A 25,737-nucleotide genomic window follows, 5' to 3' on the forward strand; every position below is an offset into this window, starting at 1 on the left:
CTAAACACGTTTCGCAATTATGCCACATCAATGTGGAACGCACTACCCACAGCTGTAAAGGAATGTGAATCACTACTCACTTTTAAAACCACTCTCAAGGAGCACCTACGGCAGGGCTCTACGCTAACCTTTTTCCCCAAGGAGCACATGTGCTCCTAAATGAACAACTTTAGGAGCACAGTGAAAATATTTCAAGTAACAGTTTATTATTTCTTTCAAAAATAAATATATATTTGTACTGTGCATGTGCAAACGGGAACGGGACACAAGATCTGTGCAATAGCACATACCACCAAAGTCACTGGCCCACTGTGTGCGTATCTGCGTGTGCAAACGGGAATGGGACACAGACTTGAACTATTAAGTGATTAATGCCTACTGTGGCAAAGTTGTAGCCAACAACTAGGCCTAATAAAAAAGCCAGTGACATTGAACAAAAAGGAGACACTGGCATTACCACATCAGTAGAGGGGACTGTAAGGTGCCTTTTCGGTATACTACCTTTGCTAAAACTGTGTTCTCTGTTAAAGGTGGTAACTACTGGAATAGCCTACCAGTTGTGATTAGAGAGTGCCCCACATACTCCATGTTCAAGACTCATCTTAAACTGCATTTTAAGGCAAACCAGAACTGTGATCATTTTTAATCTGATTTAGTTTATGTAACTTGTTTCTTGTTTTTAATCATACCTTTTATGCATACAATGCCTATTGTAACTGAGGGGTACAATTCCCTGACTGTATTGATAAGTATGGTATCATTAAACCACTACCGCTTTATGTACTTTAACTTCTGGCCATACAGTACACGATATCTAAATATGATGAACACTTTCCCACAATGAAATCGGGTCCACACAAAGGTAATAATCAAATATTTAATATATAGCAAAAGGTACATATAATAGTTACTATTACATTTATGATTTGAATGCACTTGTAAGGCAAATGAGTACTCGTAGGCAAATCAACACTGAATGTCCAATCTCTGGTTACGCAGGAAGCAAGTATACAACCTGGCTCTTAGGGAATTAGATCTATGGTACTCTTAATGATATAGCAGGATATTCTGGAAGGGGTCCTCCCGGTTGTAGGCCGGTAGGGGGGGGTAGGAGAGCCGTCGGTAGTAGACCGTCTGGTCAACGATGTCTAGGGAGACTTCAAGTACAGAAGACAGTGCAGTAGACTCTTGATCCGCAGATGAATACACCTTGGTTCTCTTGTAGGCTGTAGCTCCACAATGAAGAAGCTAGGCGACCTCAGTCTCTGAGCGCCGACTCAACTTGACTCCTCTCGGGGGTAAATCCAACACTCACAGGCGTCGGCGATTATCCGCTCCACAAATCACAGTACCAAAGCAAATATATTCCAGCCGCATAGGGCTCAGCAGTCGTCGGGTAGGTAATCCAGTGTACATGTCCCTCGGTCCTTGTCTAGATCTCCTCGGAAGAAAGCGCCATGTGTGGTCGGCCCCAGCCTGGATAAGACTCTAGATAACACGAGGAAGCGTTGGAGATGCTGGTCACTTTAGAACTCTAACCGCACGATGCACCATACCCGATAGACTATTATTACTTAATAGAAATACGTCGCACTCGACGGTACAGTGCCAAACTCTGACAATTCAGTTATTAATTCGCACGAGGTCTCAATGCTATTCTAAGGCCAAACAGGCCATACTACACCGCACGCGGTATCGTGGGTGAGGCTTCACGTTCTGTTACTTAGTTGGGTAGAAGGGTAAAGGACTAAGGGATAAGAGGACTTCTACATTTACTTGCGCCATATTTATATGCACGGTGAACAAATAGTGCCACTCTCCTTTTGGTAGCCGTATTCCTGCGCAGAGCCGGGGCTAGTAGAGACATGTCTCGTCGGTACCATTGAACTTGGCTCCAAGGGGCTTGTCCCCTGGCGCCAGGTCCTTGTCCAATAAGAGAATGAACTATTATGGGCTATAGTAGGCTAAAGGGATATTCCGTGTATATGTACAAGGAATATACAAGGGATATCAAACGATATACAAATACTATTCAATATATATCCATAAATAAATATATATATTCGATTTAATCTGATCCTTCGTAACAGCCGCACCCTAATTAGTCCCACCTAATTAGCTAAACAGAGACAGATTAACCGCACTGTCCACTACTCAATGTCCGCTGTGAGGGTCAGTCAGTTCACAAAGTCATGGGGTCATGGTCGTCATCGATAGTATCAGGGAGCCTCGGCAGTTCTATTAGCCTCGCCACGGGACGGGTGTAGGTCCGCCCTTGGACGAGCACTTCAGCTGCTCGGACCTTTCCATCGGCACCGGTGATCACTTTGCTTACGCGGCCAGCCGGCCACATAGCTCGGGGTAGTGACTGGTCGATAATCATGACGACTGTTCCTTCTGTCAAATTGTCTCTCTCTTTCACCCACTTCTGGCGGGTCTGTAGAGACGGCAGGTAGTGGAGTAGGAAGCTGTTCCAAAACTTGTCAGCCAGTACTTGACTGTACCTCCACATTCTTCGGCCGTTCGCTTCTTCAGGCCTGTACATTGTCTGTGGTAGCGTGGGGTCCAGCCGCCCCATCAAGAGTGTGTTGGGGGTGACTGGGTCGACATCTGCTACATCACTTGAGACGTAACCGAGGGGCTTTGAGTTCAATACTCCCTCGATCTCCGTGAGGACTGTCATTAAGACTTCTTCCGCCACGGTCTGGGCCCCAAGCACGGCGTACAGGGCTGTCTTTATGGAACGTACTTCTCGTTCCCAAGTTCCACCGAAGTGAGGTGCGTTCGGGGGATTAAACTGGAAGTCAATCTGGGATGGAGCGAGGTGGGTCTTAAGTTCTGGGCCCATAGCTTGGAAGCTCTCTCTCAGCTCTCTTTCTCCGCCTTTGAAGTTTGTCCCGTGATCAGACAATAATGTAGACGGTTTTCCTTTCCGTGATGTGAATCTGCGGAAGGCCATAAGGAATGAGTCTGTGCTCATGGTTGGGAGGAGTTCGATATGTATCGCTCTGGTGGTCATGCATTTGAATACAATACCCCACCGCTTCTCGGTTCCTCTTCCTTTCTTTATATACAGCGGGCCGAAACAGTCCATACCGGTGGAGTGAAAAGGCTTGTCGCCGAGTCGGAGGCGACAGGGAGGTAGGTCAGCCATCCGGGGTATACTGGGCTGGGCTCGCCACTTACGACAGTCTAGACAGGTTCGCTGGAAGCGCCGCACTGCTTCTCTCCCTTGCAGTATCCAATAACGACGTCTGATCTCCGCGAAGACTCTCTCTGCCCCTGCGTGGTGCACATCCTCGTCGTATTTCTTTATGATCAGCTCTGTGACCTTGTGTCGGCTGTTCAAGACTATCGGGTACTTGACGTCATCCGGTAAGTCTGGGGCTCTCCGCAGACGACCACCCACTCTGATGAGATTATGGGCGTCGCTCTCGGGGGCTAGGTGGAGCAGTCTGCTGTCTGATGGGACGGGCTTTGCTCCCTGTAGACAGGCTAGCTCATCGGGGAACGAGTCTCTCTGGGCTCGTTGTAGTAGAAGAAGTTCTGCTTCTTCGTAGTCAGCTGCTGAAATGTCAGTCGTGGGCTGAACCTCTGGGTGGTGCCATAGAAATGTCTTTAGCTGCGCACTCTGTAGGGTGAGGCAATCGTCTATGTCGGGGTCTGTGGAGACGAGTGTGTTCAATCCACAGAACATAGGTTTCTTGTTTTCGGCCTCCTCTTTACTCGCCTCCCGTGGGGTGGGTGTAGGCCACTCTTCTTCGGGGAGCTTGAGAAACTCTGGTCCGTCACTGTAGAGGTTGTGACGGGTGAGGTCATCCAGGGACATTCCCCGGGTGATGACGTCAGCTGGGTTGTGTTTGGTGTCCACATACCTCCAGCTCGCTACTTCTGTTAACTCTTGAATCTCGGTGACTCTGACTCCCACGAAGACCTTGTATCTGCACGAATCAGACCGGATCTATGCGAGTACGGTCGTGGAGTCTGACCACAAGATTGTTCTTTGCACCGGGATGGTGAGTTCACGTTGGATTAACGTGGCGAGCTGCGCTCCTGCTAGGGCTGCGCAGAGCTCTAGACGCGGGATAGATTGTTGCTTTCGTGGGGCTATTCTTGAGCGAGCCAGGATGAAGCAGTATGTATTTCTCCTCCCTCCTCTCGGGCACGCAAGTAGGCCACCGAACCGTAGGCTACTTCGGAGGCGTCGCTGAATACGTGCAGGTCGATCTTGCATGTCTCTGGCCTCACTGTGGGTGGGAAGTAGCTGCGGCGTATATTAACACCTGGGAGTGAGCGGAGTTCCGTCTCCCACTCTCTCCATGTGGATGCAAGGTGTTCGGGTATGGGATCGTCCCAGCCCTGGTCCTTGTCCCATAGCGCTCTTACAATCATCTTTGCCCTGGTGGTGTAAGGTAGAATACATCCCAACGGGTCATATTGTCTGGCGAGTGTTCTGTATACACTCCGTCTGGTGGTCGGTATTGCCGTCGACCTTCCCTGCTCCTTGGTCAGGGGTTTGTGTCTATAATGGAGCGAGTCTGTTTTGAAGCGCCAGACTAGTCCTAGTGTCATTTCTTGGGCTTCTCCTGGGATGGTCGCCATCCAGGTGTCGCTGCTCGCTGCCTTGTCCTCGGGGGAGAGGCTGCGCAGTACTTGCGGGTCGCTGCTGGCCCACTGCCTGAGATCAAAGCCGCCTTTGATCAGGGAGGCGCGGAGCTTGAGTAGGAGAGCCTCGGCTTCTTCTGGCGTCGAGACGCTTTGTAAACAGTTGTCCACGTAGAAACTATTTGTCACACTTTGTCGGACCTCTTCATCTGCTGCTGGGTCCTCTGCGACGTGTTTTTGTAGTGCAAACGTAGCACAGCATGGGCTGCATGTGGTTCCGAAAGGGAGGACTTCCCATTGATAGATGGCTGGGTGCTCATCTCCTATCCTCTCTCTCCATAGGAACCGCAGCAGGGGCTTGTCCTCCTCCACTAGTCTCACCTGCAGAAACATCCCTTTGATGTCGCCGCTGATAGCCACCTTGTCCTGGCGGAAGCGTAGTAGCACGCCTAGTAGAGAGGGGCCGAGTGTTGGGCCGGCCAGGAGCTCTTTATTCAGATTTTGTGATCCGATCTGGTAGCTGCAGTTAAACACAATACGATCCTTGCCGTTGTGGTGGACCTTGTGGTGCGGCACGTACCATGATTCAGTCGTCTGATCGGCCTCTTTAATGTCAATTTTCTTTATGTGTCCCGCTGTGATTAGCTTGTTAATCTCAGCGCGGTACACAGCTTCTTGAGCGGGGTCTTTGGCTAGGCGCCGCTCTGTGTTCAATAGATACCGCTCCGTCGCCTCTTTTGTGGCGTGAAAGGTGGGCATTCCCTCTCGCCTCAGGAGTGGAGTTGCGTATCTCATCACTCCGTTGACTGTGACTCTCTTTGTCCCTTGCTCGAGGAGGGTTATAGCGTAAATATCTTCCTTAGAACGAATGTCTTTCTTTTCGTTCTTAAAGGGCATTGTCTCTAGTGTCCATAGCCTCTCGACATGCTGCAGGAGTGTGGTGTCTCCTTCTGTCGCTCTGGAGTGGAGGCAGCTAGTGGCTGCTGTTCGGTTAAGAGACTTGGCGAGGGGGCCTTGTAATGTCCATCCTAGGCGGGTCTCGACTGCTGCAGGACAACCTCTGGGTCCTGTATGGACCCGGTCTATCGGGACTATGAGGTCTGCATGGTCGGAGCCTATCAGCAGGGTCGGGGTGGCACCGTCTATGAGCGGGATAGGGAGTTGACGCAGGTGCACATATTTATCCATCAGCTTGGCGATGGGGTAGGTGTACTGCGATAGTCCTATTTCTTGGCTGGTGAAAGCATTAGTAATCCTATACCGTCTCTCGGGCTGCCCGCTTGCTGCGATAGTGAAGGAGACATTCTCGCCCTTTATCGTCTTTAGATCTCTTCTTATTGTCCGAATCGTCATCTGGTTCTCGCTCCCCCGCAGCCCCAGCTGGGCCGCAGCGGACGCGAGGAGAAGGGTCTTCTCTGACCCGTCATCAAGGACGGCGTAAGTGTCCATGACCTTATCTTGGTAACTCAGTGTTACGCGGACCACCTTTAAGAGCACCTGGGCGCCGCTGCTGCTAGCGGGGTCAATGTACATAACACTTGCCTTTGTGCTGCTGGATGGTGCAGGCTTTCTTCTGTTACGTGTAGGACATCTAGGTGGGCTCCGTCACACCGACTACACCTCTTCTTGAGGCGGCACTCGGCTGCCATGTGACTGCGCGCACATCGGTAACAGCGCCTGTTGGACTTTATCCAGTGACTCACTTCTTCAGCGGTCATCTTCTTGAACAGGTCACATTGTGACAACCAGTGTTCCTTCTCGCAGTACGGGCACACCATCTTCCACTTCTCTTTCATCGAGGGGGTACTGTGGTTCTTGCTGCTCTGTACGGATACCCTTTTCTCGTTGCGCCCCCAGCATCCCTACCAGGGATTGTACTTTGATAGACAGGTCGTCTAGTGAGCGATTGTCTGTTGCTGGGGGTAGGCGGTCAATATGCCTTATCTCTTGTATTACGTAATCCCATATACGTCCATATCTTTGGTCTAGTGCTGCTAGAGCCGCTGTGTATGGGGTAGTAGAGGTGGCATAGGCCAGCGCTATGTTGTGCGCTCTGGGCACTTTCAGGTGCTTCAATAGGATAGCATACTTGTGGCGTTCATCAGCTACATCCACCATCATTGTCTCTAAGCACATCCGTAGCTCCGTGTACTGTGCTCGGTTCTCATGGGTGAAGTCTGGAAACGTCGGTGTGCCAATGTATGACGCCGTGGATGGCTGGCACATCGGTGAGCGTTGGAAGAGAGGCCTCCTGGGCGAGTCTCCTCTTACGCCTCTCGGTGGGCTGGTACCGGCAGGGTACCATGGCCCGCTGGTCCAGGTACTATTCCTCGGGACTGGTCGTGCGTCATGCTCACCCGTGAATAGAGTCGGTGGTCTGTAGCGCAGAGCCGCGGGGGTATAGCCTGGGCTGTACTGGACCTCCTGGTCCTGTGGAGTAATGTGCTGCTGTCGGGCTTGACTCTCCTCTTCTCCCTCTTCTTCCTCTGCCAGGTCTTCTAGATCCTGTAGTCGTCTATTTAGCCTCTCCGCGGTGTCCGCCGTTCCTTCCTTGTAGCTGGGTCTCACTTGGACCGGTCGGGGAAGGAGTTCGGAGGGGGGTGTAGGCTCTCTCTGGTGGTCGGGCTCAGGGTCGCTTAATCGGTTAGGGGAGGGTGCCCTTGACCCGTGTCTTGACGAGGCCCTGGAACCCCTTGTGGAGGGAGGGGGTGTTGCCCTGGTGATCAGCTGCTCCATTAGCTGCGCTTGTAGTCTGTCGCGCTCGGCTTGTAGTCTGTCGCGCTCGGCTTCGCGCTTGGTGAGATCTGCTTCTCTTTGGGCACCGGCAGCGGCACGCTGGGTGTCGGCCCGGTCTCTTGCCATATTCTCTTCCGTCTGAAGGCGTCTCATCTCCAGACGTATGCGCTCTTCTTCGCTCCGTTGCTGCGCTTGGAGGCGTTCTTTCAATGGTAGAATGTTCGCGCTCGCTAAGCGTCTGTGCTTGGAGTCGATCGCGCTCTGCTTGGAGTCGATCACGCTCCATACAGGCTGCTAGGCTGGCGAGGAACGCCTGTGCCAGCATCCTCTCCGCCTCGCTGGGGGAAGACGCTGGTTGAGGTGAGCCGCTCCTGGCAGTACCCGTTGGGGATGCGTTCCCCTGCGGGGAGTCCTGGAGCTCTATCTCCTCGGCGCTCTCCTCATCTTGTTCCGTGCAGAGTTCCATCTCTGGAGGGTTGTCTTCCTCCCGGAGCTCTTGGGGGACTACTTCTTCGGTCTTGGCGGGGGGTAAAGTAGTGTCAGTTCCCTCCTGGTCCCCACCGTGAGCTTGGTCAGTTACATTAGAACCCACTAGGGCCTCTGTGGTCGGGGTATCCTGGTTGATAGGGTCGGACATAATTTTACTTTCTACTTTTACCGCGTTTACCGTTTGTAGAAGGCTAGGTAGTATACTGGCAGCGTAATCCTCTAAGTACTGAGGTGGCTGTCGTCTACGCTGCGGGCGTTCTACTTTAGGAGGACCGTTTCGTGGAGTGTTCATCATAGGCCATTTCAATATTAATACCACTATATTAATATTACACTAATTACCCTCCGGCTCGAAGGACCAATTGTAACTGAGGGGTACAATTCCCTGACTGTATTGATAAGTATGGTATCATTAAACCACTACCGCTTTATGTACTTTAACTTCTGGCCATACAGTACACGATATCTAAATATGATGAACACTTTCCCACAATGAAATCGGGTCCACACAAGGTAATAATCAAATATTTAATATATAGCAAAAGGTACATATAATAGTTACTATTACATTTATGATTTGAATGCACTTGTAAGGCAAATGAGTACTCGTAGGCAAATCAACACTGAATGTCCAATCTCTGGTTACGCAGGAAGCAAGTATACAACCTGGCTCTTAGGGAATTAGATCTATGGTACTCTTAATGATATAGCAGGATATTCTGGAAGGGGTCCTCCCGGTTGTAGGCCGGTAGGGGGGGTAGGAGAGCCGTCGGTAGTAGACCGTCTGGTCAACGATGTCTAGGGAGACTTCAAGTACAGAAGACAGTGCAGTAGACTCTTGATCCGCAGATGAATACACCTTGGTTCTCTTGTAGGCTGTAGCTCCACAATGAAGAAGAAGCTAGGCGACCTCAGTCTCTGAGTGCCGACTCAACTTGACTCCTCTCGGGGGTAAATCCAACACTCACAGGCGTCGGCGATTATCCGCTCCACAAATCACAGTACCAAAGCAAATATATTCCAGCCGCATAGGGTTCAGCAGTCGTCGGGTAGGTAATCCAGTGTACATGTCCCTCGGTCCTCGTCTAGATCTCCTCGGAAGAAAGCGCCATGTGTGGTCGGCCCCAGCCTGGATAAGACTCTAGATAACACGAGGAAGCGTTGGAGATGCTGGTCACTTTAGAACTCTAACCGCACGATGCACCATACCCGATAGACTATTATTACTTCATAGAAATACGTCGCACTCGACGGTACAGTGCCAAACTCTGACAATTCAGTTATTAATTCGCACGAGGTCTCAATGCTATTCTAAGGCCAAACAGGCCATACTACACCGCACGCGGTATCGTGGGTGAGGCTTCACGTTCTGTTACTTAGTTGGGTAGAAGGGTAAAGGACTAAGGGATAAGAGGACTTCTACATTTACTTGCGCCATATTTATATGCACGGTGAACAAATAGTGCCACTCTCCTTTCGGTAGCCGTATTCCTGCGCAGAGCCGGGGCTAGTAGAGACATGTCTCGTCGGTACCATTGAACTTGGCTCCAAGGGGCTTGTCCCCTGGCGCCAGGTCCTTGTCCAATAAGAGAATGAACTATTATGGGCTATAGTAGGCTAAAGGGATATTCCGTGTATATGTACAAGGAATATACAAGGGATATCAAACGATATACAAATACTATTCAATATATATCCATAAATAAATATATATATTCGGTTTAATCTGATCCTTCGTAACACCTATGTTTTGGCTAGTGTTGCTCTTCTAGAAAAATAATCCTTTCAGGGTTGCCTATTGAAATACTGTACACCTCCAGTACAGAAACATTGTTTATGAGTTTGCGTTCTGCCAATTACATCACACCGCTTGCACTCCGGCGCTGCACCTCTGCTGTTGATAACGCTAGCAAGTTAGCACACACACAGATACACACACGCACAGTGGGCCAGTGACTTTGGTGTAGGGGTGTAACAATGCATCGCAATGCATCGATCCTAAGGGGAAAATTCAACTGCATCGATTTGAAAATGTTAGAATCGATTATCGCAATTTGAATGTGTACACAGCGTTATGTTATTATCATGTGCGTTACAGTCAACACAACGACATACGCTACTGCATCAACGTTATGATTAACAAAGCAAGGCATTCGTTTTGTTGCATTAACGTTATATTACTATTGCTATCGATAAATCTAGGTGTTCTAAAATCTATTGCTATTGGTAAGACTAGAATAAGTCACTGTCTCGGAGAAGCCTCGCATAGCGCAATGGCCGACTTTCAGGAAGTAAACAAGCTAAATGAGAGCTTCCGATTGGTCATTTCCTTTATTTCCCTTGAAACCAGTCACGTCACTCTACTGTGATTGGACCGTTGGCTTGAGTGCAATGTGGGACTTGTAGTTTAACGATTTATTAGCGGAGAAAATAAAAAAAAGCACGACTGAGGCTGTAATCTTCACTCGCACACCGTGCAAGTAATTGATTTTTCCAGTTTGCACACATATTTCTAGGGGCATATGCAAGCAATATGGTCGCACTGTAGAGCCCTGTATGGGAGACTGCAATTCAAAACTGGCCCCTGTAAATGTCCTAACCCAACCCCCTCCAATGTACAGTAAATGTCCTAACCCAATAATACACGAGACCCTCTTCTTGGGACCAAGTAAGGTTTCGTTCCAGGCCAAGCATATAAAGCTGATAAGTTTATTAATTTAACCTGGACACTCGAAATGGATAGGTCTGTTGTCAGAAGCGGCGCGTCACATGCGTGTGTTCCAAATGCTGGCAAGAGAAAGGCAGAATTTAGTAGTAGCGATACCAGAACTACTATGAAACGGAGTAAAAGAAGTTATGATCCTAAATACTTGGCATATGGATTTACTTGGACTGGCCAAGAAGATGACCCGAGACCACAGTGCGTTGTGTTACGAGATCCTTTCTAACGAGAGCTTTAAACCAAGTAAATTACAGCGGCACTTGGAAACTAAGCATCCTGCATTTAAAACGGTGATTTGAAGCCCATCATCTGTAGCCACATAGAAGGGCTCATTGATCAATTTTGGAATTATTTCCCAGAAAGAAAGAGCACGGACAATTTGAACAACTGGATCCAAGATCCGTTCATTGCACATGGCGCTCGCAACAGGCCTCCCTCTGTCTGAGCAGGAGGCGTTGATCAATCTTTCATGTGACGAGCTACTGAAAGTCAAGTTCACTGGACAGGCCCTCACAAAGTTTTGGATATCAGTCCGGAACGACTACCCAGTGCTGTGTAATGCTGCGCTGAGAAAGCTTGTCCCGTTTGCATCAACATACCTCTGTGAAGCGGGATTCTAGCTATTTAATAAAAAAATAAATGCAGATCTCGCCTCAGAGTAGAAGCGGATCTGCGCCTCTTTCTCAGCACAACGCAGCCACGTATCATGGAACTATGTTCAAATGTACAAGCACACCATTCCCATTAACCCTTTCACTGCCACACGACAGAAGGTTAGCCCTTTACTATCACACAACCGACGGCGATGCTCCATCATTAGCTCCGCAAAAAGCGCATGTGAACGCATGAATGGCTAAATATGCCTTGATCGTTTTATAAATGTGTATACAGAAACAATTCCGTTTGATAATATTCATTAATTTCATTAATAACATTCTTGTCATTCTCATAATTCCTACACTACACAGTTACAATTAGGGGTGTAACGGTACGCGATACGTCAATGTGGTCCTCCGGTACAGTACGAGCTGTGCACCGTACGATTGAAACGGTACGGAACCTTTTTTTGCGGAACTTAAATCCCCCCGGCCCCACGTAATTTATCAACAACACTGCGGTCTGCTGTGAGCATTATAAAACAAACGTATGTTTAACCGACCGTGAATTAAAGTGTCAATGCTGTTTGTCATTTTAACAGCAGATACTTTCTTAAATGCCATCCTCCCGACATAGCGGTGTTGACGGGGAGCTCTGATGGGTTCGCTTGGTGGTGTTATTAGCATTGAACAGCTAACCGAAAGCTAGCATTAACTAACGTTAAAGGTTTAGCCATAACGTTACCTTGGCTAAAGTTGGGGCTATTCATAATACAGCAATAATGGCTGCAGACAGTGGGGCAGCATGTGGTAGTCTACACCCTCCCCAGACAGACAGTGGGGCAGCATGTGATAGTGTACACCCTCCCCAGACCGACAGTGGGGCAGCATGTGGTAGTCTACACCCTCCCCAGACAGACAGTGGGGCAGCATGTGGTAGTCTACACCCTCCCCAGACAGACAGTGGGGCAGCATGTGATAGTGTACACCCTGCCCAGACCAACAGTAGGACAATGCACGCAATGACCAGGAAGGGAATTGGCATAACTGGGCTGTTTTTGTGTTTTCCTTCGGTCATGGCGTGCTTTATCGGGGGGTGCGTCTTGGATGGCGATGTGGTAGGGATGTATGTGTGGGTGTTTTGGGGGGACTGACTGTTCCGGGGGGGGGGGGGGGTGGTTCACATGCCTTCGAGCGACATTGTACTTATTTTATGCCATTATTAAGTCTGCACGTTTACATTGCACTACTTTTATTGTCTTTTATACCTATTCTTATGTCTGCAATTTATGCATTGTTTTTTTTATTCTGTATGCTGATTTTATGCCTATGCTGATTTTATACTATATATATATTGTTATATTGTAGAAATGTGCGCATTGAAATGTCTGTAAAGTCTTGACGACATTGAAAATTAGGGTGACCGCAATTGTCTTTGAGTATAAATGAAGGTTGATGATGATGATGACTAAATAGGGGGATGAGGCAAAAAATTATTAAGAAATGTCCAGCCCAATGTTGAAAGCAAACCTAGGGCCTGTGGTCTGGTACATACCTTTCACCTTCTTTGCATCCTGAACATCCTCCAACCTGCTCTCAGACGGTCTCTTGCTGGGGTTCTTCCTGGCTGGTGTGACCCTGGCTGGTGTGACCCTGGCTGGTTTGAGAGAGTCAGACGGTCTCTTGCTGGGGTTCTTTCTGGGAGACATGACAGAAACGGACCTGAAAAAAAGATAAGAGATTTTATTTTTCATATTTAAAGTTTTTATTTTTACCAAGCAAGACAATACAAACATGACAAGACAAACTAAGACAAATTATTAGGGATGCCCCGATCGATCGGCCAGCAATCGGTATCGGCCGATATTCAGTATAAATATGAGATCGGTGATCTGTGATAATGCTTTATTTTCGCCGATCATCAAAACCGATCGAAAAACATGATCCGATTCTTCGCAGAGATCTCACTGCAGACTTCTCTCTCAGACACACAGCTGCCTGCAGCATACGGACTCCTCCTCCCCAGCCCCTCCCGCACTCGTGTAAACAAGAGGCTATGCCTCGCAGTCTGCTATAGTCTGGTGCATGCGACGTGAGCTAACGTTGGCTACCTACGGTAGTACCGAGCTAACGTTACTGTTTAAACTAAATGACCCAGTGACTACATGAGGCATTGTCTAACGTTATCTAGCTGGCTAGCTACTGATATCAACAAATGCTCCAGCAATAGTCGAGTGCATGATAAGTTACCTCTGTTGACTCGGTAGCTCACGTTAGCTCACACGTTAGCTCTAAACTAAATAGTTCACCGAGGCGTTGTCTTAACGTTATCTAGCCGGCTAGCAGTAGCTACAGATAGCTCCTGATATTAGGGATGGGTATCGTTAGGATTTTATCGATACTACTACTCCTATCGATACTGCTTAACGGTTCGGTACTTTATCGATACTCTTATCGGTTCTTTTTGATAATTTTTTTATGATTTTTATATTTGCAGTTGAGAGCATTGGTCATCTCCCTACAGTAAAGATTAGAAATGATTGAATTATTGTAAATTTGTGTGGAGTGGTGGGAATAGCTGCTTCAATAATAACTTATAACAACAACAGACAAGTTAGACAACTATGTATACAACAAAAACGATATACACTGAATGATTAGTTGTTACCTAAAGTCCTTGGACTCCACTGTAGAGAACGGGTGCAGGCCTTTGACAACAAACTTTGTCACAGCCCTGTGACACTCGTTCACCCTATCCTCTGTCATCTTTCCTCTAGCTGCTAGGGAGAAAGGACTTTGGGTGGTGGAGGTAGAGGGAGGATGTGTGGTGGGCTCACTGGGACACATTGGTGGCTGACCTCAGCTTGACGATCTATAAAAAGTTTTTAGATTGTAGTATTTGTAGCTAAACAATTATTTTGTTTATTAGCCTATTTGTAATAATTCGTTATTAGCCTAGGAAACTCCGTATCTTGGCTTACCGGCTGCAGTGGACGTGGATGCAGATGGACCACTGCGCGCAAGGCAGTCGAATACGGCGCATTTCTGCAAACTAATATAGTGTTTTGCAAACAAATGTTTTGATAGATTGCTCGTATTGCCACCCTTACTGGCAAATGTTTTGTTGCACTTGTGAACGCTTCGCTCTATCCGCCATCACGACTCAGTCCATGCAGAGCTGTCTGTGTCTGTGTGCAGCGCGCGTCAGCACGGAGACAGCGCTGAGATGCTTCCAGCTGCAGCACATCAGGTGTGCGGGGCTTGTATGTGCGGGGCTTGTAAGCGCTGCGGTCTGACGTGCTGCAGCTGCATACTATTGACAGCGCTTTCATTAAGGAGTACCCGTATGTATGTGTAGCGCGACTCGCGAGGAGTGTGTGTAATAATGACTCGCTGCGACTCGCTTCTCGTGCAGAGACAGAGAGAGGAGAGATCGTTCGCAACTTTTAAATAATAATAATAATAATTTCTCTAGAGTATCGATAGCAGTACCGAGGACGTCGGAGCTTATAAATACTCCGGTATTTTCTAATATAGTACCGGTTCCCGTTTAAAACCGGGGTCCGGGGGGCATCCCTACCTGATATCAATGTCTTATAACATTGATTCGATGTGTATTCGAGCTGAGGGCACGCTGAATGTGATTTACACCAATAGGGTCCAGCTGCAGCACCGGAGAATCCTGGCCGTAGCTGGAGGCTACTTGAGTACACACAGACAGTGGAGCCGTTTGCAGATAGCGAGCATTTTGACTTGTTGCGTGGTGGCGTTGTCTCGCAGATAATACAACTACAAGTACAAGTCTAATTATATAATATATATATTTTATAAAAAAAATATATATATATATATAAAATAATTAAAATATTTTTTTCATTTATCAAAAACTATCGGTATCGGATCGGTATCGGCCGATATGGCTCAAGACGATCGGTGATCGGTGGCAAAAAACGTGATCGGGGCATCCCTACAAATTATAATAACAATGGGGTGAGGGGGGGGTTGCAGAGTGTTAAAGGTTCAGTAGTACACAAACATATTCAAGATAGTGATCTAATAAAGTTCCAGGGACCTTGAAGGCCATCGGGCCTATCAGGCCATGGTTACACTGGGGTTTTTGTTTTTGTTGTTGAATGATTACGTTTGCTGCCTCTTTGAACTGCTGCGGTCAGGCAAGCGATACCGGAGTCTTAAGGCGAGCACAGAAAGACTCAGAATAAGCTTCTATCCCCAGGCCATCAGGCTGCTCAACGAACAATAAACACTATGCAACAGGGTTAGAAATTAACATTTTTTTTCAAGGGCTTTTTTTGCCCCCCATAATTGCTTTTCGGGGGCTTTTTTTTGTATTTCGGGGGCACAACATTTTTATAATGAAAATTAACATAAAGATTATAAAACATTGTTGACACTTTTTTTACAGTCTTCGTCCCTATGTTTGATAACGTAATGTTAATGTCTCCATATATAGGGCTCTACGCTAACCTTTTTCCCAAGGAGCACATGTGCTCCTAAATAAAATGTTAATAAATAAAATCTAAATACAAATTTAGGAGCACACAGAAATTTAGGAGCACAGTGACAATTGTTCAAGTAACACACACGATGTGTGACATCATGGCTTGGTTTCATGTTTTGAGGTACCTTCAATTATCTGTAAATAATACATACATACTCTATCTAAATAGATTAAATATTATTGTCCCTGAGTGAGGGCAAGTTGTGTTGTTGTCTTGATATAATAACCGGTTGCCTCTGGATCAACGAATGTCTAATATTGAATAATATTATTAGATATTTTATTTTTAACATCCCTAATTCCAACAGTCAAGAAGCTTGTTTCAAATTGATGAAAAACCCCACACACGCAACGTTTGTGAGTATAGACTCTGGCCAGATCGATCAATGAAATACGTTGCGCGCTCAGCGCTGTGGAATGAAGGAAATGCGCATCGGGATCGGATTTGGATGTTATTCTTTTGGAGTTGTGTTACAAATGGAATGGTCTTTCCCCGCCGAACACAAGTTACTTAGGGCTAACAAAAATAATAGTTGGTTTCAGGTTGCCGACCGACCCTGCCGATTTAGGTGCGACCCAATATATTTTATGAGTTAAAAAAAAAAAAAAAAAAAAAAAAATCAGATTTTTTTTTTTTTTTTTTTTTTTTTAATAAAGTTTCATAGAAATCTTAGTCAAACATTTAGTATTATGGATATTAAACATGCTGGCAGAGTACATGCATCCATGTTGTTGTGAACATTTTAATTAAATAAAGAAATTCCCTATCCATAGTCGCCGTGGGAAAGAATAAAATAAAAAAATAAAATTAAATAAATTCCCTACCTACCCATGGCCAAACTGACAACCAACCTGAAACCAACTATTAATTTTGTTAGGCCTTAACGTTACACAGAACACAGGTCGCGCTACAGTATGCAGATGCTTAGCTTGCTAACGTTAAGATAGCAGTGTAATGCTTGATGAGAGCAGAGCGCTCTCTCTGTGTTCGCAGGAATCGCAGCACCTCTCAAGTGCCTGTAACACGCAGCGGGCCCCGCCTCCCTCCTCCTTGGAACAAACATTCCACCCAAAAACTGAATTTCAGTCCAGTTTCAATCTGAACTATTAACAGCAGAGCTGTTTTGTAATCTTCACAATCACTCGTCTGTCTCGCACACTGCAAGTAAATGATTTTTCCGGTTTGCACACACACATATTATTAGGGGCAATACGAGGGAAATGCTCGCACTGTAGAGCATATATATAATTATATATATAATTAGTAAACTGTCGGGGGCTTTTTTTGCCCCCCTTAACTGATGTTCGAGGGCATTTGGTCAATTTTCGAGGGCATTTTGCCCCAAGCCCCCGTTAATTTCGAACCCTGCTATGCAACAACCATCAAATGCACACAGCACACACTCACTTAAACAAACAACACACTGCAGCACCCACTCTCCACACTTTAGATCACCTAACACACTTTATATTTATTGGTAAAGGATTTGCACTACAACTCGTACACCTTACTGTAAATTGTACCTCATCCCATTTCTGCACTATATAGTATTGTACAGTACATTGCATAGTATATTGTATGGTAACTCAGTTAGTTCTATTCTGCATCGAACATTGTACATATGTCTATACTGAACACTGTGACCTTTTTTTACATGCTATACTATTTTATTTCATACTTATCTTGTCTAGCACAGTCCCTGGAGCGTAACAGTAAGAAGCATTTTGTATAAAAGTATTCTGTACTTCTGTATGACAACTATTAAAGAAACTTGAACTTGAAACTAGTTAAAAAGAAACACCGTTTTGGCAGGATAACGCTGAAATTGTGTTTCCGTTTTGGATACTCGCCAAAACTCGCCGACAACGTGCCATGTAATCTGTGCGAGCCGGATACGGAGCCGTTGTTGCTCAACGCCCATGCGCAGTAGAGACCCGCACGGTTATTTCCAGTGTTTACAGCAGAGCTCCGGTTGCCTTTCGAATAGACGCGTCCCAAATAACTGCAGCTACCATGTGTTGTCAAGTTATTGTTATAAGGAGTCCAGTCCAAGCTACAACAATCTGCATTCCCTTAACAATGGTTTGTATTGAGCCGTATTGTATTGTACTAGGGATGCACCAATATGAAAATTTGCCACAGATACCAATTGGTCAACTAACACAATCGGCCGATACCGATATTTGTGGCAACTTTTTTTTTTTTTTTTTTTTTTTTTTTAATAATTGTAATATTTTTTCTTTTTGTAATATATATATATATTTTTTTATGAAACTACTGTATATTTGTGTTACAAATTGTGCTCACCGATATGAACATAGGCCTCTTTACTTACTTAAAAAAAGGAAACATCAAGAAATAGCACATCTTTTATAAGGACTCGAGCCACCCGAACAACTGCCTCTTTGAACTGCTGCGGTCAGGCAAGCGATACCGGAGTCTTAAGGCGAGCACAGAAAGACTCAGAAGAAGCTTCTATCCCCAGGCCATCAGGCTGCTAAACGAACAATAAACACTATGCAACAACCATCAAATGCACACAGCACTAGAGCTGCCGCGATTACCGCATTACCGCGGTATCGCTGTTACATCACGGCCACCGCAGAGTAGGCTGAATACCGCATCACCGCTGTTTTTTTTATAATAATAATAATAAAGTACCCTCCTCTCGTTGGGCTTGCGGCTCTGCAGATATACCCTACTCCTCTATCGAGGTTCCAAGCGACCCTATTGGGTACCAGAAAAGTCACGTGAAACATTGCAGACCACTGATTGGTCAGAAGAGAGACGCGTCAAGTGTTTTTTACGTCCTGAATGTCAGCCATTGATCAGAGCTCATCACAATACGGCTAATAACGTTAGCTTTAGCTCCCCGCCGGAGTGGACTACCATCGCTCCTCAGGAGTACTAAACGAGACATAATGATTTTACTGTCTGCAACGAATGTTATAATAAAAGCCCTTCGTTCTATACACTTGTCTGATTGAAAACTTTATTAACAGACGGCAGAATGGGACAACTCAGCACGCTCTGAGCAAAGAAAGGAACTGAGATATGAATTGAGTATTGCTTGCCTTGCTATGGTCCGGTAAATACGCTGATGTTATTGAACGTATAACTATATAACGTTAATGCCACAAAACGAATGCCTTTATTATAAAGTAGTAACTTTATAGTAATAATAATAAGAAAGGGTCGGGGGGGTAACCACCCCTGCCCGCGACACCGAGTGAACGGCGCACGACCAGAGGGGAAACTTCGAATCCGTGTTTCACTTTCAATAACTAATGCGTGCTTGCCGAATCCCAAACAATATTCATGCTGCAAAGTCATCCTCTAAAGATAGACATTTAGACTAGAGATATGCTATAAAGAGTAGACTACTACTAAAAAAAAATGCATTCAAACTTTTATTTTTTTATTTTTTGTGTGCGTGCTGTAATAACCGCGGCGGTAGGAAATACTTTGCAAATTTGTGCGGTAAGGAAAACATCAATACCGCGGCAGCTCTACACAGCACACACACCCACATGCACTTAAACAACACACTGCAGCACCCACTCTCCACACTTTAGATCACACAAACACTTTATATTTATTGATAAAGGATTTGCACTACAACTCGTACACCTACTGTAAATTGTACCTAAATTGCACCTCATCCCATTTCTGCCTTGCACTATATAGTATTGTATATTAGTACACTGCACAGTATTGTATATATGGTAACTCAGTTACGTCTATTCTGCATCGAACATTGTACATATGTATTAGGGGTGGGAATCACCAGTTTCATCATGATACGATATCGATTCTTTGGACAACGATACGATATTTGCCGATATCACAAAGTCGCTCACGATACAATACGATTAGATTAGATTCAGGTGCCTGCAATCGATATGAGATGATATCATATGCCCATTTAACACAATCAGTAACATTTAGATCAACTAAAAAACGGTAACGAAAATATCATTTGACATTTGTATTTTTGAGCTCTTCCAGACATTTAAAGGAAAATCAATCTATTGTTTTTAATACAAATAGACCTCCTGTTCACTGTAAAGTGCCTCGTTTTGATATATTGAGCTTTAAACTTTAAGCTCCATTTTTTGGAACTCAAAACTCACAACCTAAAACCCCTCCCTACCTCCCTCTCCCAAACCGTTCCTACAACAATTTGTTGATGTTGCATGATCATGTATAGGCCTACATTTATTATGTATTATATTGTTTATGTTTAAATAACATTTAAACATCAAACTCCTCGCTCTGACCTCATCTGGTCATTCCAAAGACGCGCGCACACACACACACAGAAAGGGAGAATGCTATGCTGTAACGTCTACACACACGGAGCTACTGCTGTTGTTCTTGGGCGGATATGAGACTCGCCACAGGATTTTCAAAATAAGAGTATCGATATGAATCGATCTTATTACATTGCATCGATCCGATTCGATTAGAGCTGCCGCGATTACCGCGGTATCGCTGTTACATCACGGCCACCGCAGAGTAGGCTGAATACCGCGTCACCGCTGTTTTTTATAATAATAAATTACCCTCCTCTCGTTGGGCTTGCGGCTCTGCAGATATACCCTACTCATCTATCGAGGTTCCAAGCGACCCTATTGGGTACCAGAAAAGTCACGTGAAACATTGCAGACCACTGATTGGTCAGAAGAGAGACGCGTCACACGTTGTAGCGTCATGCAGTGTGTTACCACCAATCGGCAAGCGCGTATTAGGTTTTTACTTCCTGAATGTCAGATCATCACAACACGGCTACACGGCTAATAACGTTAGCTTTAACTCTCCGCCGGAGTGGACTACATCGCTCCTAAGGAGTACTAAACGAGACATAATGATTTTACTGTCTGCAACGAATGTTATAATAAAAGCCCTTCGTTCTATACACTTGTCTGATTGAAAACTTTATTAACAGACCGCAGAATGCACGCTCTGAGCAAAGAAAGGAACTGAGATATGAATAGAGTATTGCTTGCCTTGCTATTGTCCGGTAAATACGCTGATGTTATTGAACGTATAACTATATAATGTTAATGCCACAAAACGAATGCCTTTATTATAAAGTAGTAACTTTATAGTAATAATAATAAGAAAGGGTCGGGGGGGTTAGGGGTAACCGCGACACCGAGTGAACGGCGCACGACCAGAGGGGAAAAATTCGAATCCGTGTTTCACTTTCAATAACTAATGCGTGCTTGCCGAATCCCAAACAATATTCATGCTGCAAAGTCATCCTCTAAAAATAGACATTTAGACTAGAGGCAGGCTATATGCTATAAAGAGTAGACTACTACTAAAAAAAAAATGCATTCAAACTTTTATTTTTTGTGTGCATGCGGTAATAACCGCGGCGGTAGGAAATATTTTGCAAATTTGTGCGGTAAGGAAATAATCAATACCGCGGCAGCTCTAGATTCGATCGTTGATAATTACATCGATGTATCGATCTGGATCGATGTATCGTCCCACCCCTAATATGTATATGGTACTGAACACTGTGACCTCATTTTTTTTACTTCTAATTTACATGCTATACTATGTTATTTTATTTCATACTTATCTTGTCTTGCACAGTCTCTGGAGCGTAACAGTAAGAAGCATTTTGTATAAAAGTATTCTGTACTTCTGTATGACAACTATTAAAGAAACTTGAAACTTGATCTCTCTCCCAGTATGTTCTGCAGGGCTGCAGCTAGATACTAGTTCTCCCAACATAGTCTACCTGCTGGGCTGCAGCTAGAGCTGCCGCGGTATTGATATTTTCCTTACCGCACGAATTTGCGAAATATTTTCTACCGCCGCGGTATTACCGCACAGTGCGCACACAAAAAAAAAGTTTGATGCATTTTTTTTTTTTTTAGTAGTCTACTCTTATAGCCTGCCTCTAGTCTAATGGCGCTTTTCCACTGCATAGTACCTACTCGACTCGACCCGCTTTAGGCACCTGGTACTTCGTTCCTTTTCCACTGCAGCCAGATACTACTCCGTTTGTCTCCGTGTGGGGACGCAGGCGGCGCCGCTTGTGTACACTGAAAGCTCCGTGGGCATAGATGTCCGAGGGCTTGCAGCAAGCCAGAGTTTAACACAGTTTCAATCAATCAATCAATCAATAACAACATTAACCAGACTCTCGTTGCGTCTATTCTGCCAAAGCTAACGTTACCTCTCATTGTGTATTCTACCAAGCAAACCCGGGTTTAACGTTACCTCTCGTGTACATATCGGCTGACGGTAGCATTAGGCTAATAACAACAACAAACTTAACACATCAGCGATCTTGTTGTGACACTAAACTCTCCGCTCGGTGGTAAATTGGGTTGATGTCGGTTTTGTTTCATCAATAAATAAGGCAGAATACACAGTGAATCCATTCTTTTGTTTATTGCACTTGGTTCTGTCGCAAACAAATCCTGAATGAAATGCATCCTTAGCGAGGCAGTAAAGATGGCGGCGCGGCGTTCTGTTTTCGTTCAGAGGCTACAAAGTGTGACGCGTCGAGTAGGGGGTATCTGCAGAGCCGCAGAGCCAGGCTGGACCAATAGGGTCGCTTGGAACCGAGTAGGGTATATCTTAGTGATGCACGATATATCGGCCGCCGATATAATATCGGCCGATATGGCTGTTTTTTTACACATCGGTATCGGTCCGATATCAAGATAGGGCCGATATCCGATATTAAAAAAAAAAAAAAAAAAAATTAATCTTTTTTTTTTAACATGTTTTGGCCTTAAATAGTTTCAAAATATCAGTCATTTCTGAAAATAAGTTACAAAAGTAAAAAAATTATGCGTTTTGGAAAATAGCTCTTTATTTGATTATCATAAAAAAGTGTTTTCTATACAGAGATATCGACATCGGTAAATATCGGTATCGGCCAGAACAGCAATATTAATATCGGTTATCGGTATCGGCCACAATTTTCACATCGGTGCATCACTAGTATATCTGCAGAGCCGCAAGCCAACTTTATTATTATGATAAAAAACAGCGGTGACGCGGTATTCAGCCTAACTCTGCGGTGAGCGTGATGCAACAGCGATACCGCGGTAATGCGGTTATCGCGGCAGCTCTAGCTGCAGCTAGGGCTGGGCGATATGACGATATTATATAAATATCGGGTACAGTTCATTAACGATACACTTTTTCAACGTATCGTGGATATCGTGATGTTTTGCCCAAGAGGATTGTGTCGCGTCAATCTGTCAAGTTCAAGTTCAAGTTCAAGTTCTTTAATAGTTGTCATACAGAAGTACAGAATACTTTCATACAAAATGCTTCTTACTGTTACGCTCCAGAGACTGTGCTAGACAAGATAGTATCAAATAACATAATAACATAATATAGCATGAATTTAGAAGAAGAAAATGAGGTCACAGTGTTCGGTATAGACATATGTACAATGTTCTGAGTTACCATATAATATACAATACACAATACTATGCAGTGTACTAATGTACAGTACTATCTAGTGCAAAGCAGAAATGGGATGAGGTACAATTTTAGGTACAATTTACAGTAAGGTGTACGAGTTGTAGTGCAATCCTTCATCCATAAATATAAAGTGTGGGGAGTGGGTGCTACAGTGTGTTTGTTTAAAGTGGGTGTGTGCTATAAGTGTGTGGAGTGGGTGCTACAGTGTGTTTGTTTAAAGTGAGTGTGTGCGTGTGGATGTGTGTGCTATGTGCGTTTGGTGGTTGTTGTTGTGTAGTGTTCATTCATTGTTTAACACTACACACTTTACTCGTTCATATCTCAGCCCGTGCTGAGATATGCCATTCCGCGGTCTGTTAATAAAGTTTTCAATCAGACAGATGTATGGAAAGGCTTTTATTATAACATTCGTTGTAGTAAAATCATTATGCCTCATTTGTCATCCTGTTGAGCACTGGTCTCCTACTCGACGGCCGCGGGGAGCTAACGATAGTAGCTTTGTTGACGTTGTTCAGCCACAGGACATTCAGGAAGTAAAAAACTAGGAGCTTGCCGATTGGTGCTAAGAACAGCAGGGCGGGTGCAAGCGCTGTGACGTAATTGGCAGACTCGACTGTCAATCAAAATTATATGTTTCCGTCAGAATGAATGAGTGAAGACTTTGTTAAAGGGTTGCAGAATGGGTACAATACAGTACAGGAGGATGAAGACCAGAAAAAGACTTTCGACTTTTTTACATAAGGGTCCTCCATTTTCAATTCATCAAAACATTTAGAGACATACATATATACAGTAGTTTCATTAAAATGCTATTGATTGATTGATTTAAAACTTTATTAACATATTGCAGAATGGGTACAGTACAGCTCAATACATACAATTGTTAAGGGGATGCAGACCAGAGAAAGACTTTAGTCTTGTTTACATCAGGGTCCCCCATTTTCAATTCATCATATTTCATATCTAAATCATATAATATCTCATTGCTAAATATATGCAATATATAATCTAATAATCTAAATCTAATATATAATATAAAAATGCTAAATGCATGGGTATTTTATTTTGTCTTTAATGTTAGCTTGCAAAATCAAATACTGTCTTGGTAAGCCTCATAATGAATTGTTTGGGGTAAAAAAGAAAAACATCGTGATATCATATTTAGGCCATATCGCCCAGCCCTAGCTGCAGCTAGATACTATTGTCTCAACCAATGAAATTTTGATTGACAGTCGATTCTGCCAATTACGTCACACACCGCTTGCACCCGCCTCTGCTGTTACCACCAATCGGCAAGCACGTATACATTTTTTACTTCGGCTTTTGTCTGCCATTGATTTTGACGAGAGCTTTTCTACAACAACAACAACGCGGCTGACGTTTAGCTCTGCAGGATGACTTAAATGAGGCATAATGATTTTACTGCAACTAATGTTATAATAAAACAAAGCCTTTCTATACATGTGTCTGATTGAAAACGTTATTAACAGATTGCAGAATGGGTAAAACTCAGGGCTCTGTGAGCAACGGAAGGAACTGAGCTAGTATGAACGCTTGCTACGTTCGGGTAAATAATATGCTGATGTTATTGAACGTGTAACCAGGGAGCGAAATTAACTTTTTGACTCACCGGCCAGTGGCGGGTAGATGGGAAGAATCTACCCGCCAAGTATATTTCTTACCTGCCAAATTTTTTTTGATTAAAAAAATATATATATATATTTTATATAAATTTTTTTTTAAAATAAAATATATATTATATAATCATACTTGTAGTTGTATTATCTGCGAGACATCGCCACCACGCAATAAGTCAAAATGCTCGCTATCTGCAAACAGCTCCACTGTCTGTGTGTATACTAGGGCTGACCTTCGAAGCTTTTTTTGGCAATCAAAGCTTCGGGGCCGAGCTTCGATTTTAATTCGAAGCTTCGAAAAAAAAAAAAAAAAAAAAATTTTTAAAAAAAATAAATTTTTTTTATATATATATATATATATATATATATATATATATATATATATATATATATATATTTTTTTTTTATCTTATGTTGTGGGACTTGTACAGCACTTTCGTAAACGTTGTTTTTAAATGTGCTCTATAAATAAAGTGGGTTGGATTAATTAATTAAGTAGCCCCTTTCGTGACTGACGCATCCAACAAGGTTTCACTCGGCTGTGTGATTTAATTCAAGGTGGATCGCTGTTGTCGTTTGAACAACTTCAGATTTCATGGGAACTACCAATCCCCCAAATCAAGAATGTTTAAGATGAATGAAGTAAGATTTTGATTATTTGAAATATGGCCTGTGTAGACTAAACTATGCACAGAATTATGTCAGTCTACAAGGTCCGGATTCTACATGGTCCGGCAATGTAGACCTTGTAGACTCCACTACAGACCAATTATCAGTGAATGTTCATGCATTTTTAAGAAGGGCAACTTCCACAAAAAAACAAATAACTCACCAAAACATCTCAGTAGCACCTTATCTAAATGTTATATTTCATATATGGAGATTCATATTTATTTATGTATTGCATGCATTTCTACATTTTATTTCCTATTTTGTTTATTCATCCCAGTATCTTTCTTTCTTATGTG

General features: G+C 44.3%; 1 protein-coding gene across 1 annotated transcript in view; it reads right to left on the reverse strand.

Annotated features, from left to right (window-relative positions):
* rcc1 (regulator of chromosome condensation 1) overlaps positions 1 to 25,737 on the reverse strand; it is a 59,278-nt gene that overhangs the window by 28,037 nt on the left and 5,504 nt on the right. The window contains exon 2 of the mRNA XM_084308786.1: positions 12,704 to 12,870. Within this exon, the coding sequence (XP_084164912.1) occupies positions 12,704 to 12,857 (154 nt within the window). The 5' untranslated portion in view covers positions 12,858 to 12,870. The remainder of the gene's footprint in view (positions 1 to 12,703; positions 12,871 to 25,737) is intronic.

This window comes from Notolepis coatsorum (assembly GCF_963971535.1).
Source record: "Notolepis coatsorum genome assembly, chromosome: 2".
Lineage (NCBI taxonomy): Eukaryota > Metazoa > Chordata > Actinopteri > Aulopiformes > Paralepididae > Notolepis > Notolepis coatsorum.